Source organism: Propithecus coquereli, unplaced genomic scaffold (assembly GCF_000956105.1).
Source record: "Propithecus coquereli isolate 6110/MARCELLA unplaced genomic scaffold, Pcoq_1.0 Scaffold3, whole genome shotgun sequence".
Classification (NCBI taxonomy): domain Eukaryota; kingdom Metazoa; phylum Chordata; class Mammalia; order Primates; family Indriidae; genus Propithecus; species Propithecus coquereli.
In genome coordinates, this window is record NW_012148618.1 from 21238933 (window position 1) to 21256260 (window position 17328).

The 17328-nt window shown below is 33.2% G+C and overlaps 1 protein-coding gene across 1 annotated transcript in view; it reads right to left on the reverse strand.

The window, feature by feature from the left end:
* Positions 1 to 590: 590 nt before the first annotated feature.
* The window catches only part of LOC105814519 (transient receptor potential cation channel subfamily M member 7), a 91042-nt gene continuing 74304 nt past the window's right edge, over positions 591 to 17328 (reverse strand). The window contains exons 12-21 of the mRNA XM_012649524.1: positions 13696 to 13830; positions 11408 to 11461; positions 8464 to 8604; positions 8041 to 8175; positions 7198 to 7478; positions 6201 to 6429; positions 4855 to 5010; positions 4634 to 4777; positions 2350 to 2478; positions 591 to 878 (exon numbers count right to left, since the gene is read on the reverse strand). Of these exons, the coding sequence (XP_012504978.1) occupies positions 591 to 878; positions 2350 to 2478; positions 4634 to 4777; positions 4855 to 5010; positions 6201 to 6429; positions 7198 to 7478; positions 8041 to 8175; positions 8464 to 8604; positions 11408 to 11461; positions 13696 to 13830 (1692 nt within the window). The remainder of the gene's footprint in view (positions 879 to 2349; positions 2479 to 4633; positions 4778 to 4854; positions 5011 to 6200; positions 6430 to 7197; positions 7479 to 8040; positions 8176 to 8463; positions 8605 to 11407; positions 11462 to 13695; positions 13831 to 17328) is intronic.

Consider the following 17328-nt stretch of genomic DNA (forward strand, 5'->3'; position numbering starts at 1 on the left):
GAGAGGAGAGGAGAGGAGAGGAGAGAAAGCAACAGCCAAACCGGCCAGGGCCTGTGGGTTTAATTAAGTACACTAATCTGTTGGAGCAAAGCAAAAACCACTAAAAAAATGTTTTAAGGCAGAGAAGTGACATGTTCGGATTTGCATTTTCAGATAATCACTCTAGCTATAATACAGATTGAAGATAGGTCAGAGTGGTTCTGAGGAAACAGATTACTAGACTACTATAGGCGTCAGATAATGGTGGATTGGTTTAGGATAGTAGCAGTATGAATGGAAATATACAAAATTGGAGCTGTCAAGTTTGCATTTTTTATTCTGATGCCAAATACTAGTAAGTGGCATTTAAAAATTAAAGCATTTCAAGATAACACAAATTAACAAATATGATTTCCATAACTTTATCCCATCAAATGTTTTTCTTCAAAAGCTAATAAAATATCCTTAAGGATTAGTAGTCTGGAATATGAGAAAAATAAACATGAAATAACACACATTCATTTGTTCAACTAAAACTATGTTAAAAATACATTTTTATGATTTTTAAGAAAAAAATTATCAATAAGCCCATGAGTATTACCAGACATCTGTCAACTTACCATTTTTCCAATCATCATTACATAAGGTCCTGCCTGTTGATTTACAGCTAGAAAATCTAGCAAACGCACATACCAAAATATTATGTTAAGACAGTAAATTAATCTTCCAGCCACAAAAACATGATTAGCATATGCATTTTCAAAGTTCCATTTTGCTCCAAATCTTAGTCCAAATCCAATGAAGAAAGAAATTATGGCAATTGTATCGCTGATATTGAAGTAATCACTAAACCACACTTTAATCTTCTGGTTTATTTTTCCAGCTTCAGACATAAAGATCTAAAGGTTTAACAAGAACAAAAAAAGGTTTTATCAATTTCTTCCATTTCTTCCTACTAAAACATACACAGTATTCAATTATATCACAAAATTTAGATATCTTTTAATGTTTCAAAATGCTTCTAATCTATTATCTTGTCATTTGAAGATGCATTTCATCACCAAAACAGTAAGATAGCAGAGATAGATGTTTCTTATAAATAAATGGCCTGCCCAAACAAGACCATCCAACTAAAAAGCTGAAATTTTAGATTACAACACAGTTCTCTACCTGGAAAGTAAAATACTTTTGAAAAATGTTTTAGTTTCAGCTGAAGCAACACCTGGACATCTGGTAGTATGTTCCAAAGATGCCTTCTTCACAGAAAGTAAATAACTCAGGGGTTTAAGTAGCTGTATTTATTTAACTTATTTAAAACCTATACCTCTTCTCTTGAATACAAGAATTTTTAGAAATATCTTTTGGGAGGAATGGTAATACATTCACAGCTTCAAAAATCATAGTGTATCATAAATACTGAAAAGTCTCTCTTTTAAGGGCAACATACATAACCTAAACATGAAATAAAAAAAAAAAAGTCTCTCTTTTGCTCTTCGCCCTTAGCCAATTAATTACCCTTCCTATTAGAGGCAACCACTATTATTACTATCTCATAAATCCTTGCAGAACTGTTATGAATACGTTGTTTTAAAAATGCTTTGCAACTTGCCTTTATCATTTAACAAATTAATTTTTTCAAATATGTTGGTAAAACAACAGATTTCATAAACATATAGACCACAGCACTCAGAGGGATTTCAAATGCATAATAAGCTATTTAATAAGATAAATTTTTATGATATCTAAGTGGGAAAGAAGTAAAATGCTTTCTAATTATTTTTGCAATTTCCTGTATTCTATAAATGTAAAGCAGAGACATGAAGTAATTCAGAAGTATTTATGCACGTGTATTATTTATCTAAGGAAAAAATATTTTTTTCTTCAAAATCAAGGTGTTAGAAAATTTGTAATTTAAGCTGAGTACTTTAAGACCAGGGATATAAATCTAAACGGCAATTCAGTGGGTAATACAGCACATTTTAGTGGGCAGTACAATATACGAGCAAAATAAATATCTTTTTATAATTTACCTACCCAATTGCTGGTTTTATATTAATACTTTTTGAAGAGTGGCTGAGAGCATAAATATGAACGTTGAGGAAATTTTAAAAATCTAGGCTATGTTTCTGAAACAAATCATTATATTTGTAATGGCCAAAAAGTAAACAGCATACTCACTGATTTCTATTCTTGTGCCATTATTTTTAGAATAGCAGAAATAAACATTTTCTACACTTCTATAATGTTGTCACTCAGTCACCCACTGAAATTACGAATGATGCACACACACAGCCACATACACACCCAAAACAAAACAAAAAATCTTCCACGTACGCAGTAAGTTACCCGTAGGAAAAATTAAAGACATACCTCACGGACTTTCTCAATGGCATAGGTAAAAATATAAGCAATAACAATCCATTCTTGAACTGAAGGTAACCGTTCCATTTGTACAAGAACCACAAATGTATAAAGCATCAGAAATCCTAAATATGCCAACTAATAAAAAAATTAATGAAAGTTATATAAATAAAATTAGTTTTAAAACTTTTTATTATGTACATTTAAGCATACACAAAAATAAACATTAAATGAACATTCGTGAATTATCCCCCAGGTTCAATCATCAAAATAGTTTAGATGTCTCTTCTTCAGTGCAAATACTGCATTTGTCAAAGTATAGTCCCCAGAGTAAAAATGTTTTAGAACTTTGTCAACCTTTGAGAACTTCCCACAGAAACAATTTTATAAACAGATTTATGTTCTTAGCATGGTCCATACAATGCGTTCAACATATACTATACCTAAAGTATCTTAATGCATTAAAGTTACTGCAGACATTCACCATCAGAATCACATACTTCTTGCTTCCTTCCTCTCCCAGCCAAATAGTATTCCTAAGAGAACTGGTATTTTCCTAGCTCCCAGTCAGTGAAGTTGAATCCCAAGAAATGGAAACAGATGTGAAGAAGTTTTGTCCTAGGTAAGGGAACAGCCCACCTTTGATACTCTTTACAAAAAAAAAGTTACAGGTAAGTGATAAGGTCTATGCATAATAACGTGAAGATTCATTTCATTTCAGAGAAAAACCTACACTCATTGTCCTTTGAAAAATTATGGCTAAGAATCCTCTCATCTCTCTCCTTGCCTCTACCAGTCCTAGAACAAGTCACATCCTTGATTTGAGCTACAGCAGCCTAGGGAAGTAAACTGCAATAAAGAAAGAAGAGAAAAATTCCTTTAGCTACCTGTGATGGCTGTTTTAAAGTAGTCGTTCAGATTAATGCAAATATAAGAAACCTACACTATTTCCATTTGTAGGACAGAATTTGAAGATTAGATCATATAATTGAGATTTGCAATAACAACATCTAAACAGGGAGGAACAAGAAAATTTTTCACACTGAGAAGTAAGGAAACATAATAAATTTAGTCACGGGTTAACAGTCATGTGTGGGTGAGAAAGCAATGGTTGGAGGAACACATTCTCCAATGTTCATCTTAGCACAAAGCCATTTGTATATTTTAGCAATTCAAAAAATATCTGATATTGAGGAAAATGATAAAAATAAATAAATAAACAAAAATACCTTAAGGGTTTTCTTGGGAAGGGGACTAAGAACTCATTCACAAAGCCCATGGTTAAAAGCAGGGGATAATCTCATGTGTTTCTTCAGGTGAAGGACAGCGATATCAGCAAGATAGCCTACTGGAAGTTCCTAGAGGTCATCCCCCAACAGAAACCACCAAAATAACAGATGAATAACTACATTCAGTGAAAATAAGGTGAGTCCATCCATCTATGGCCATATGCTCTTTAATCTGCTAGTAAAATCCATTTTTCCATAAAGCAAGAGAAAAGCCAATTATATGGCAGGTAATCAAGCATACAATCTAATATGATTAAGAAATAAGCCACAGACAAATAAAACCATATGAATGATCTGGATTACTCGTTATCATCTTCAATTAACACTGCGAACTGCTGGGCATGGTGGTTCACGTCTGTAATCCTAGCACTTTGAGGGGCAGGGGTCACCTGAGGCCTGGAGCTCAAGACCAGCCTAAGCAACATAGCAAAACTGATTAAAAAAAAAATTAGCCAGGCACAGTAGCAGGCACCTACAGTCCCAGCTACTATGCTCTGGAAGCGGATGCAGGAAGATCCCTTGAGCTCAGGAGTTTGAGGCTGTGGTCTAGCCCTGGTAACAGAGCAAGACTCTGTCCCCAAAAAATTAAAAAAAACAAAGAAACAAACAAAAAACCTACAACACTGCAAACAGGTTTATTTCTAGACTTCTATCTGCAAAACCCTAAGGCACAAAGAAATTATATTAATTGCATATCAGGTTCTTTTGCTTAATCTTTCACCATTATTTTTACTAGATGATTCATATGTTACTCACAAAGGCTTTTGGTTACCACATAATTGGTAAGTAAATTTTTAGTTCTAATTAGAACTAAAATTTGTTAGAGTTTATCATTCTAGATGTCAGCAATTTGGATGAAACAAAGGAAATTTAGTGCTCTTTTAAAATGTGAAATGCCTTTTCAGTGATCTAAGTTATATCAAGATTATTATGGACTCTAGATCAAAGGTTTCCTAAAACCTGTCTTTTAAAAACATCATACTCATGCAAATTTAAAAACATACCGTGTTAAACCAGAACTTTACAATTGGTGCATGATAAAAGGCATAGAACTTTCGTGTGATTGGAAGCTTTTTTGATTTTATTTGTATCTCCATTTCACTCTTTCCTTCATTATTGTCCAAAATCCTTACTTCTTTAAACACTTCCTGAAATAAAAAAAATATTTTTACTGTACACTTATTCACAACAAATTTATATTTACTTTAAATTTTTTTCTCCTTACCATGGGGATCTCTTCTGTTATGTTTTGAAAGTTGTTTTCACTATCTTCCATTGTCATCTGATGAGCATCTTGAGATTGCGGGATATGTGACATTTCAGCCTTGGTTTTATATTCTAGCATTAATATCGCAGGTGGAACTAAAATGCTTAGTATGACCTGAAGTGTTTAGAAAAATATGTTTGCATTATAAATTAATGACCTTTAGGAATATAATAAAAACAATAAAAAGATATTAAATAACTTATGATTATTAGTTAGCCATTTGGCCCTTAACAGCATAGGGGAAAAATAAAAGATTCATTTTTTACTTACATATTGTACTTAAAGAGGCCCAGGTTGGATTGTTTTAAAAAGTAACAAAACATTTGACTATTATGATAATAAAAGTGTAGAACAGACTGAATAATTATTATAGATTTGTACTTCAAACAAAATCAGATTACAATTTGTTCAGAAAATACATTTTTGTTTAAACAAAATCCAAGCCTTATAAAGGTGCTGTGTGCTTAATTTTATCCTAAATCTCTCTGCAATTCTTCCATGTCATAACATGATTACTCAGCTCGTGCCACTATAAACAAAAAGGTTTATTTCTAAAATTGTACATATTACTTGCAAAATTCTGAAGCATAAAGAAATTATAATTGTGCAACAGGGTTTCTGTTGGTTATTCTCTCACCATTATTTTTAGTAGATCATTAGTATTTGTCATCTCTTACAATGGCTTATAGTTAAACTACTTGCCTGATTTCTGCCTTCTACATTTCTGTACCTTATTTAAAAAGATATATAAGAGAATGAAAAGGGAAGTTTAAAGCAGTATCTATCGCTATGACAACAATGAAAGTACCAGCCATATTACCCAAATTCTTAACAATAAAAATTGGGCATATGGATATGCTTATCCATAAGTATAAACTGGGTATATGGATATACTCATCCAATATACTTCAAGTAACTTAAAAGTAACAGATTATTAAATTAGTATATAGGTCTTGAATTTTAAAATTTGGGAATCACCCTTTCATAAAGCAGTAACTTTTTTTCATGGCTGCTCAGGGCTGCAATCTACAATATTTCCCATTTGTTGCCCTCATACTTCTGGTTCAGAGAGGGCAACAATCATTATACACACCTGAAAAAAAATTCGAGAGTAAAGAACAGAAGGAAAAAGGAGCCCATTATGTCACTTGGAATGTAATGCCAATCACCCCTTCTCCTCCTGCCCAATCTCCCCATCACTTTCACAAATCACGGCATTTTACTAGACATCTAGATTCTAGACTAATTCCTCTGTTCTCTTTATCTAATCACACACTTTATATCAAATTATTTCTAAGATATACCTTGTACCAGGAATTTTTCCTCATATTTAGCCTTCCCATCCACATATCAGATAATAACATTTGTGTACAGGTGTGGGCTACAAAAGGTCTAAGTCTTGAAGAAACTGCCAACTTAAGGCAGGTTGAATTACTCCAGTTTTTCAGTTCATAAGTGAGCAATTTCATAGCCATGGTTTCATCTTGTCTGAAGGATTGTTCTAGTAATTCAACTGCCAATTGACCAAAATCACTATAAAAAGATAAAAGCCAAAATATATTCAGATTAACAACTTGCAGTTTTAAACCACTATTCTTAAATTCATTTATAATACTTTCCAGTTTTTAATATTTTCACACTCATGGAATTTGAGGCATTAGAGTCACAGTAACTCTTGTTTTCAGACATCTAAACTCACGTGGATAGCATAAAATATTAAAATATGTCACATTAAGCACAAGACTGAAAAGGTGAATCCAGACCACTTTCTCCTAGAAATAAAACTAGAAATACAACTATAATCTCACAAGGAACCAAAATTGACAATGTTCAGCACTCTGTTCAAAAAAGTCTCTATATAGTATTTCAAACATAGGAAAGGGTTGTTACCTGGTAGAGAAGAACAATGTATCTAGGGACTAACCTAATCATGAGAAACATCTGAATCTTGAATCCCCACTAAGTAATCACAGGGCTCCAAAAATTTCATTAGCAAATGAAATTTTTCCTCATCTAATTGCTACTCTGTGCAATTATTAAGATGATTTCTGGCACTTCTTTCGTGCTGAAATACTTAACTCTTGAATTGCAAATATAGTAATAACCTCTTTCACATACATAGGCAGAAAAGTTTCTTTCTGAGTTCTTAAAAATACGTAATATATTTTAAAAATAATTTTCTCTTAATTGTACCAATAAAATTATACATCTACATCCCCATTAAGTGCATGGCACTATAACACCTAATCAAACACTATTTTACATTTTCAAAATGTTTTCAAATGATAAAATATCACTTACTTGGAATATTGCTTCAGTTCTTCTGAAGTATCATCTACCAAGTCACTCTGCTTTGCTTCATATGCCATTGAACGATAGATTTTACAGGCAACTAATGCTTTAGCCATTGATTCTTCACCATGCTGCCATAAAAAACGGGCCATGACCTGCCTCTTCATAAGGCAAGCCCAAATTAACAGTTCATTAAGTGGATAAGGAAAGCGCTTGGTTTCTGGATCATCAATATCCACAATTTCATCTTTGGTTCTCTTCTTCTTTCCTTCTTCCATAGCTGTATCAATCTTCAGGGGAAAATAAATGTCATAAGGCTCATTACAAACAATAAGGCCGTATAACATTGTTAGCGAAAATTTTTATAAAATATCCTTTACACTATTCTTTAACTTCATATAACTGCACATAACAGTATAAACATGCAAACATGATTTTTATTACCACTCATAATTCATTTTATAAAAATGCCATTTCAACAAAACTGTCAGTTTTCCAATATTAAGGAAAGGGCTTAAATATTAATATTTCAAATAATATCTGATAGAATGCAATTTTAATAAAGTAATAGTTTGTCATGATGTTCTTAAGTAAAAATGGAATAAAAGGAGTCAGTTAAACATTTATCAAAACATTTCACAAATTCAGTTATCATAACTAAATATGAAAAACTTAATAGAATCATTAACTTACAATGAATATTTCTATATATAGGAAAATGAAGAGTCCAAGATATAATATATATAAAAACAAAAAAATAATTCTTACTAAAACAAGTATTTTTTGTTTAATAACACTAATTAGAAAGAATAAAATAAAAATCCAGAAAGGATAATATTTAAATAAACATACCTTTGGTCGGTAGGGCTGTGCTGTTTTAATGAAATGATTATGTCTCATTTTTTCCTTTTTATCTGCCCTATTGCCAAAAGATTCATGACTCTTTCGCAACTGTGGAGTGCTGCTGGAGGTGTTTCGTCCAGATCTCTGAAAATGAGATCCTATTAGCTTTTACACATTTAAATATGCTGACATTTTATAAATACTCAAAAATCAACTTATATATGCATGCAAATGTGTTTGTGTATTCACACACACAAAGTATGACTGGTTTACAATTTTGATTACAAAATATTTCTAATTACTAGTAGTTGAAAATCTCGTATTTTAAGACAATGTTACTTTCACCCTTCTATGTAACTAATTCTTATTTGTTTAAAGTGCATGAGTTAACTTAAAAGCACATATACAGACTTCCCCCCAAATTCTACATACCCGATTATTTCCACCAAGACTATTATATATTAATCGAAAACGTTTCCTAGTGTAGGTGCATCTGTAGGTTCCTCCCATGAGATATTCAATAACAAGTCCTATATCGATTAGAGTGATCTTATATCCTGGAGGAAGATTTCCCTGGAAACAAAACATTAGTTTTAAATAGATAGGACAGTATTTCTCAATATTGTCATGCCATGCCTAGGAAAAGCCTACTCTCCAAAATGACAAATGTTTGTTATATAAGAAGTGAGGGTTGCAGCTGCTATCTTTACAGAAGGGATTGACTTGTTTCTCCATTTCCTTTGGTAAGAAGAGGGGATTCTGAAATTTTGAGGTCTCAAAGGTGTGGCTTGGGACAGGAGTACAGCCTAAAGCAGGAAGATAATTTGATCTCTCCACTGCCCTAATACTTCACACCTGGAGGCAACAGAACTGCTAAAAAGCCAACTATTTCATTTTCATTGTGGTACATATCACAAAATACATTTTCCTACAAAAATAATGCCATAACTGCTAAATTATTTTTCCAGATTGGCACATAAATACATATGTATTTTTTAACCAAAATTGTACTGGCTATATTATAGGTTACACAAGTTTTTATAGTTTTCTCTAGGACTTAACTAACACTTGTATTATCGCTTAAAGCACCGGTCCCCAACCTTTTTGACACCAGGGACCGGCTTCGTGGAAGACAGTTTTTCGGAGCAGGGCACGGGAGTGGAAGTGCCGCCACCTCAGCTCCACCTGAGATCATCAGGCATTGGATTCTCATGGAGAACATGCAACCTGGAACCCTCAGGTGCAGTATGCAGTGGAGTTCCCTATCAAGGTCTGATGCCGCTCTGATCTGATGAGGAGCGGCTGTCGGGGCAGGTGGGGCTTCACTCGCCTCCTGCCGTGTGCCTCAGTTCTTGGGGACCTCTGTTTTAAAACTTTAGACTTCATTTTCCAAGGGCAACAATTTACAAATGAACTTTTGGAACATAAGCCATTTATGAGTTTTGAAAGACTGCCTGTTTCAGAATTTAAGAACTCGTTAATTTTATTAAATAATCTTAAAGGGGTTAACCATCAGATCATTTATATCTGTTAACTAATTCTGTCCTCCTACCATCACCATTCTTTCCATTTTCCTGATTATAATTTCATGAACGTAGTATTTTCTTAAATATTTATATTTTTAATATTTGTTTCATCTGCAAAATTTCTAATTTCTAGACAGCTACAGTCTTTGAATCTCTAGTTTGAAAATTAATCAAAATATATATTTCCATCTTAAATAAATGGTTTTCATTTTATTTTAACTCAAGCGACCTCAAAATTGAGAAAGTCATCTATGACATTCTCCAATATAATTTTTTAAAAACCTGACAAATGCCATTCTAACAGAAGTCTATTTGAATGAGAAATATTTAAATTAAGGAAAACAATGTGAATTATCTAAAATGTCATAGTGACCTATTTCTCAAACTACATTGAGAACTCTTACAAAACTCAAGTTATTAATATGAATCAGAAAATATTCAATTACTATCTTTATTTCAGGATTTATCACTTACGGAAATGAAAAAATTGGGCTTATTATTATAGCCACCAATGTAACAACAGTCCATATATACAAACCCTCATATTTGTTTCCAGAATTAACTACCATAATTCTTTCTGCTGACCCATATAAGTAAACCATAATTAATGCAAATGAATCTGCGAAACTTTTGGTCAAGAAGTCTCCCGATAACTCAAGGTTTCTAGTTTAGTATTAAATAACAAAATACAAATGCAGAAAATGAAAACATTCCAGCTCTTGGGGAACTCACGAAAGAAAAAAAAGAAAACAGAAAATGACATTTTTCTCTTTTAAGTTTTTAATAGTGCACTCACATTTAGTACCAAGTAAAAGTTCAAATAAAGAACTCTAAACAGAAAGCATTTTAAGCTGATACTTAGAAAATATTTTAATTAATCAAATACAGGTACCATTACATCAAGGAAAATAAAACTATCAGATACCAATAATTTAAATGGCTATAAATTGTTGATAAATGTTTAAAACTATTAATTCCCAAAGAAACCCAACAGGAGAGAATAGGAATAAGAGTGCATCAATTTAGTCACCAAAGAATAGCTTCACATCATATGACAGTGTCATTACCAATGCTAGGTATTTTTAAAAGGTGAGAGAGAAAGGCCAGGTGCGGTGGCTCATGCCTGTAATCCTCGCACTCTGGGAGGCTGAGGTGGGAGGATCACTTGAGCTCAGGAATTCGAGACCAGCCTGAGCAAGAGAAAGACCTGCTCTCTACTAAAAAAAAAAATTGAAAAAAATTAGTTGGGCATGGTGGAGTGAACTACTCCCAGCTACTTGGGAGGCTGAGGCAGGAGGATCACTTGAGTCCAGGAGTTTGACCTTGCTGTGAGCTAGGCTGACCCCACAGCACTCTAGCCCGGGAGACACAGTGAGACTCTGTCTCAAAAAAAAAAAAAAAAAAAAAGAAGTTCAGGGGAGAGAGCACTTCAGCATTTTTACTGGCAAAGTCTGCCATTAAGATCACCACCCAGTGTTTCCCTCAATTTCCTTATTCAACATCTTTTACACTGGAACAAATTTCTGCAGAACACAGAGAATGAAAACACATTCTATCAATGATCTTCCCTTTATGGACCGGTGAGCTTTAAAAATGCATTACATTCTATCTTGGATGACTAGAAGTTCAGGAAACTTGGCCTTAATTTCATAACCTTTCCTTTTTCTTGATTTCTGTACATTATGCTCTTTACTTCTCTTACCACATATTGAGCCCTTTTTTATCTTGTTTTAAAAACTGCCATTTTATTGCTGTTTTTTAAATGTATTTATATGCTTTTTTTGGAAACAGATGAAGTAGAAATGACTTCTTAATAATGCCCTTTTACAAAAACAAAAATAATCTCTTACCTGTTTGACATCTCGAACAAGATGAAACAGCATTGGATTAGTTGGACCTTGTTTCTTTGGGGGGGAAAAAAAGTAGGGCAAATTTTTATTTTTCTTCTAAACTAACTTATTTTAACAGAGAATATTGAGCATTAAATAAATAAATAACAGCATAACTTAGACAATTTCCTGTTTTGTAACTTACAGCAGTAGTCCCCAACCTTTTTGGCATCAGGGACCAGTTTCACGGGAGACAATTTTTCCACGGACAGAGTGCGGGGATGGTTTCAGGATGATTCAAGCACATTACATTTATTGTACAGTCAAACCTCTCTGCTAATGATAATCTGTATTTGCAGCCGCTCCCCAGCACTAGCATCACCACCTCAGCTGCACCTCAGATCATCAGGCATTAAATTCTCCTAAGGAGCACGCAACCTAGATACCTCGCACATGCAGTTTCCAGTAGGGCTCCAACCCCCTTGAGAATCTAATGTCACTGCTGATCCGACAGGAGGCAGAACTTATGTGGTGATGGGGAGTGGCTATAAATACAGATGAAGCTTCCCTGGCTCCCCTCCTGCTCATCTCCTGCCGTGCGGCCTGGTTCCTAACGAGCAATGGACCAGTACTGGTGTGTTGCTGCGAGGTTGGGAACCACAGACTTACAGGACTTTTACGAACTTTTATATACAAATTATACTGTCTTGGAGTTATTTCCTTAGGTTCTGTTCATAAAGTGGAACAACAAGAAAAGGATTGTCACGTTTACTGTCAAAAAGATAAATAATTTCAGAGTGTATAAGTTTTTGTTCTATCATGTTGTAAGCCCTTAAATTATTTAAAACTTTTTCAATAATTGATGTTGAAGGTAAGTACAGTATTATCTCAACAACTTTGAGTTATACAATTAAAAAAATTACTTGCTTTGCTAATGGGTCAATTTTTATTTTTGTTGTTTTATATTTGCTTTATATTTCAGGGATAAACCTTACTTCAGTACAATGAATAATCTTTTTAATTTTTATGTCTGTTCACTAGAGACAGAATGCCAACAAAGTTCAATGTAACTGTGCTAGGCACTATTAAAAGACAAAAAGGGGGGAAAATAAGATATAATACCTAGCCAAAAGAAACTTACAATCCACAAAGAAGATATAATTGTACTTACCTATGCCACCAGGCTTCATGGAAGCAGTGGCATGGCATTTGGGCTAAGTTCTAAACAATGAATAATTTCACTAAATGAGGAATAGTTGGAAGCAAATCACACCAGCACTGTGTAAACAGCAAATGCTTTTTTAAAAAGATTTATATTTTTAGTAGTAGATAGACATTATAGTTGAAACACTTAGTATTGGGAGTGGTGGATAAAAAGGCCAACTGAGAGAGATAGCTGGGGCAATATGTGAAGATCTTTGAAAATCAAGCCAAGGGTTTGGGTACTATTAGATATACATTGGAAAGCCATCAAAGGATTTTGAACTGGGGAAAAACATAGTAAAATATGTCATTACAAAAATAATTAGTTTAAAAAACTGATCTGAGAAGAAAACTATGGACAAGGAAATTAGATTACTGAAGTAGAAACGACTGAGTAGCACAAAAACATTAGGAATAAAAAGAAGATAAGTAGAAACTGATGAATGAATGGACACAGCTTTGCAGAAAAGTCAAAGTTAGAAAGCTGGGATTTTGTCTGGTCATAATGTTCCTCAAAGTATAGCTCAATTAAATTCATACTGGTAACACAGAAAAACACTAAGAAGGGTAGTATTTTATCTCTGCAATCTAGTGACATGAAATTTGAAATGAAATGAAAAAGCCTTTGTGATGGGAATAAGAAGTTTTCAGTAGTTCTTTACAAGAAAAATGAAAAACAGTATGTAAGCTAAAACGGGTATATCATGAGGTCAAGACCATGAATATAATAAACAAAGCGGAGGAAAAGGCAATGTATAATTCCTCCATTATTAGACAAAGGAGTCAAAAAGAACCTAATTACCCTATAACTAAGAAGTTGATCCTATAGTGTTAAAAAAGAAAGAGTGAGGAGAGGGCAAGAGAGATAGAACCATAAAGTCTATGTCTCTTTCCTATGTGACTATGGTGACAGGGAAGGGCTCCAAAAACAGGGAAGGGTCTTATACTGTCACACAATCAATACATAGTAAGATTGGCTATAATTTTTCCATATAACCAAGCAAGACATTAAAGACTTTATCAATAGTAATGGGTATGTTCAGGTAAAATAATATTTCCCAAGGATGATAAAACTTAGTCAACAAAGAATTTTAACATACACTTACAGTGTTGTAAAGTTCTTCCAGTCTTGGAATGGTAAGGAATTTATGCATGCTTACTCCATTTTCAATAAGAAGTTTTACAAAGGCAACTCTATCCATTACAAGAGCATCAAGCATAGCTTGTTCCAAGGATCCAACCTAAGAGTGTCAAAATTAATAAATAAATTTCACACATTTTAATTATACAAACACTTCTAAATGTAAGTCCTTAGGATTTATACCTACTTGTTCCTGAACAGTTTTAGAAAATACTAGAAAGATACAACAGAGTAAAATGTAGGACTTAAGGTATTAGGAAACAGATAAAAAGACCTCTCCAGAACAGCATTCCCCAAAGAATATTCCATAAACACTTATTTCTGTAGGAGAAAAACTGTTACATGGAGAAGAAAAAACAAAGAATCAAATATCAATTAAATTTGGAGAAAGAATATCTTAAAACAATAGTTCTCAATGTTTAGGGAAGGTTTTTTTAGGAGGGATCATTTCAAAAATTGGGTGCCATTACTGACATTTAACGGATACCAGAAATCATGCGATATGCTAGACAATCCCACTCAAAAAGAAACTATCCCACATCCCACATCACACATAACTTTCTATTATCCTATTAGATGCCCATGAGTGAAAAAACCAGTAATTCTGCTTTACAAATGAACACAAAGTATTCTGTTATGGTTTTTGGTCTACAATGAATTTTCCAAAAATATTATATTTAGGTTTCTTTAGAATTTTTTTTTTTTTTTAGAGTCTCTCGCTCTGTCACCTCAGCCTCCTGAATAGCTGGGACTACAAGGCGTGCCACGACGCCCAGCTAATTTTTTCTATTTTTAGTAGAGATGGGGTCTTGTTCTTGCTGAGGCTGGTCTTGAACTTCTGACCTTAAGCAGTCCTCCAGCCTCTGCCTCCCAGAGTGCTAGGTTTACAGGCGTGAGCCACCGCATCCAGCCAGTTTTCTTTAGAAGTTTAACAGAAATTAGGCGGGGTATGGTGGCTCACACCTGTAATCCTAGCATTTGAGAGGCTGAGGCAGGAGGATCGCCTGAGCCTAGGAGTTTGAGACAAGCCTGGGCAACACAGCAAGACCCTGTCTCTACAAAAAAAATTTTTTAAAAGTTAAAAAAAATTTTTTTAACAGAAATTATTCACCATTAGGGAAAAATCACTTGACAGCAATACAACCTGTGTCATTTGAATCTAATGTAACACATATGTGTCATTCAGCATTTGGAGCTGTCCTTTATACATTTTTAGAGCCTATTTCATACTCTTCAACAGACTTCCTAATCGAATCCTGGTAAATTAGTAGATACACATGAAATGTAGAGATTTTACTGAGTATTATTAACAAAGGTTGTTTTAATATCTCCTATTATTGCTTCTGTATATTTTTAATACTTGGGTACAACATGACTAAAAAATTTTTCGTGGCAAAAATCAATACCAAACCATTGGTTTTTTACCTGTTATTTTTCATTCTCATTTTGATTCTGTCTTCAGAGGTTTACCACACAACTATACAACTTCTCTATAGCAGCTTGTATTACCATTTCTTTCTCCAATCTATCCTCAATTTCCATCACCTACCAAGGATATGGTCTTCATGATATTTTAAGCATATACTGATGAAAAGTATGCCTTATACATGATGGAATTTCAAGATGGAAGGTATGTTTTCTGTGACATTTTTCATTACTCAGTTCTGTCATAACAAGGAAAATATTTTGACATTATACTTAAAAATAGGGTCTACTTTACAAGAACATAATACTTCTTCATTTTCTCTACATTAATAGCCTATAATTTTTTAATAGCCTGTAATTTATCATGGCATGTTACTCCTATTTTACTTAAGATTATTTCCTTCTTTCTCTAATCACATACAAATTATTTTGGCTTGTCATTACTGATTCTAACATTAATATTCTAACATTATTCTAGGGCCCACTTGGTCCTCTCTCTACTCTTTCATTTTATCTGTTCCCCATGATATTTAAGTTATGAACAACATACCTATATTAGTTCACACAAATAACTGCAGCATTTGCACTGATTCTATGTGTAATAAGTGTAAGCAACTCACTTATTATGTCTTTTATATGTTGCCATTCTTGAACATCTCCATACTGAAACATTTATCTTTAATATAATCACTTTTCTATTTTATTACAATTAGGGCATTATATTGGTTTTTAAAAGAATTTATGTAGTATTTATGAAATTTCATTTTAGTATAATAAAAAAGAACGTAACAAAATTTTTATTTTTTAAAAAAAAAACATCCTATCTGACTGGGTTTATAACTACTGCTCTAGAAAAACAGTAAAACCTGAACAAAAAAAAGATGCCGTTAAAAAATGTATCTGCTTTGTAAGCAGCATTTCCTCAATCACCTGATGCATACTGAACTCCTGGCAATGAAGAGGAAAAAAGGAAAACAATTGTCCTGCAAACTCTAAGTTTAGCAAGAAGCATAAAATCAAATATATAATATTGTGCAGCACAAACCCACATATACGCAGAAGATAAAGGCTTCATCCAAGCCTTTACATCTGAAGAGACCAAAACACCAATGAAATTATTCAAGGGAATAAAAGGCTGGTTTACAGTTTTGAGTTTTACCACAGATGATGAACATTAACTTCTTTCTCTGCAGTCTCGCAAGAGGGGAAGTGACCAAATAAATTTTTGTATTATTATACAGGAAATACATTTCCATGATTTAAAAAAAAAAAAAAATCAAACAAAACGAAATGGTATAAAATAAAACTTTCTCTCTTCTGGCCCTCATTTCTCCATGTTAACAGTTCTAGAAAGGTACTAATTACCACACAGTACATACAGAGATTCACGAATGTTTGTACATTCATAAAGAGAATTTGCCACAATTAAGATCATACTATGCATACTTTTCCTGCAATTTGCTGTTTACATTTACTATGTGAATAAAAAAGATCTAGCTCATTTTCTGTAAAGACTGCTAATATTTCAAGGTACAGATGAACATCTAATTTCCCCAGCTGCCTACTGATTCAGACATGTAACAAAATTTTATGGAGTGTTTACTGTGTACCAGGCTGTGAATATAGCAGTAAACAAAACTGAAAAATGTTCCTGGCCTGATAAAGTTTACTTTCTAGGAAAAGAAAGATAAATAATAAATAAATAAATAGCTAAATGATATGGTTTGTCAAATGGTGATAAATGCTAGAGGAAAAAAAGAATGGCAGGAAAGAAAGAACACAGGAAATGCTGGCAGAAAGGGATGCTATTAAAATAGGGTAGACATTCACAATAGCCAAGATAGGGAATCAACCTAAGTGTCCATCAATGGATGAATGGATACTGTGATACGTACACACAATGGAATACTATATAGCCACAAAAAGAATGAAATTCTGCCATTTACAATTATATTGATGGAACTGGAGAACATTATGTTAAATGAAATAAGCATAGAAAGACAAATCTCACATGCTCTCACTCCTATGTGGGAGCTAAATATTAACTTTTGCTCACACTTCTTTTTTTTGTGTGTGTATGTGTATATATATATATTTATGACTCTCATATAAATTTTTTCCAAATTCTCCACATTCCTCTTTAGATTTTCGAGGAGGTGCCCAGTATGAGACA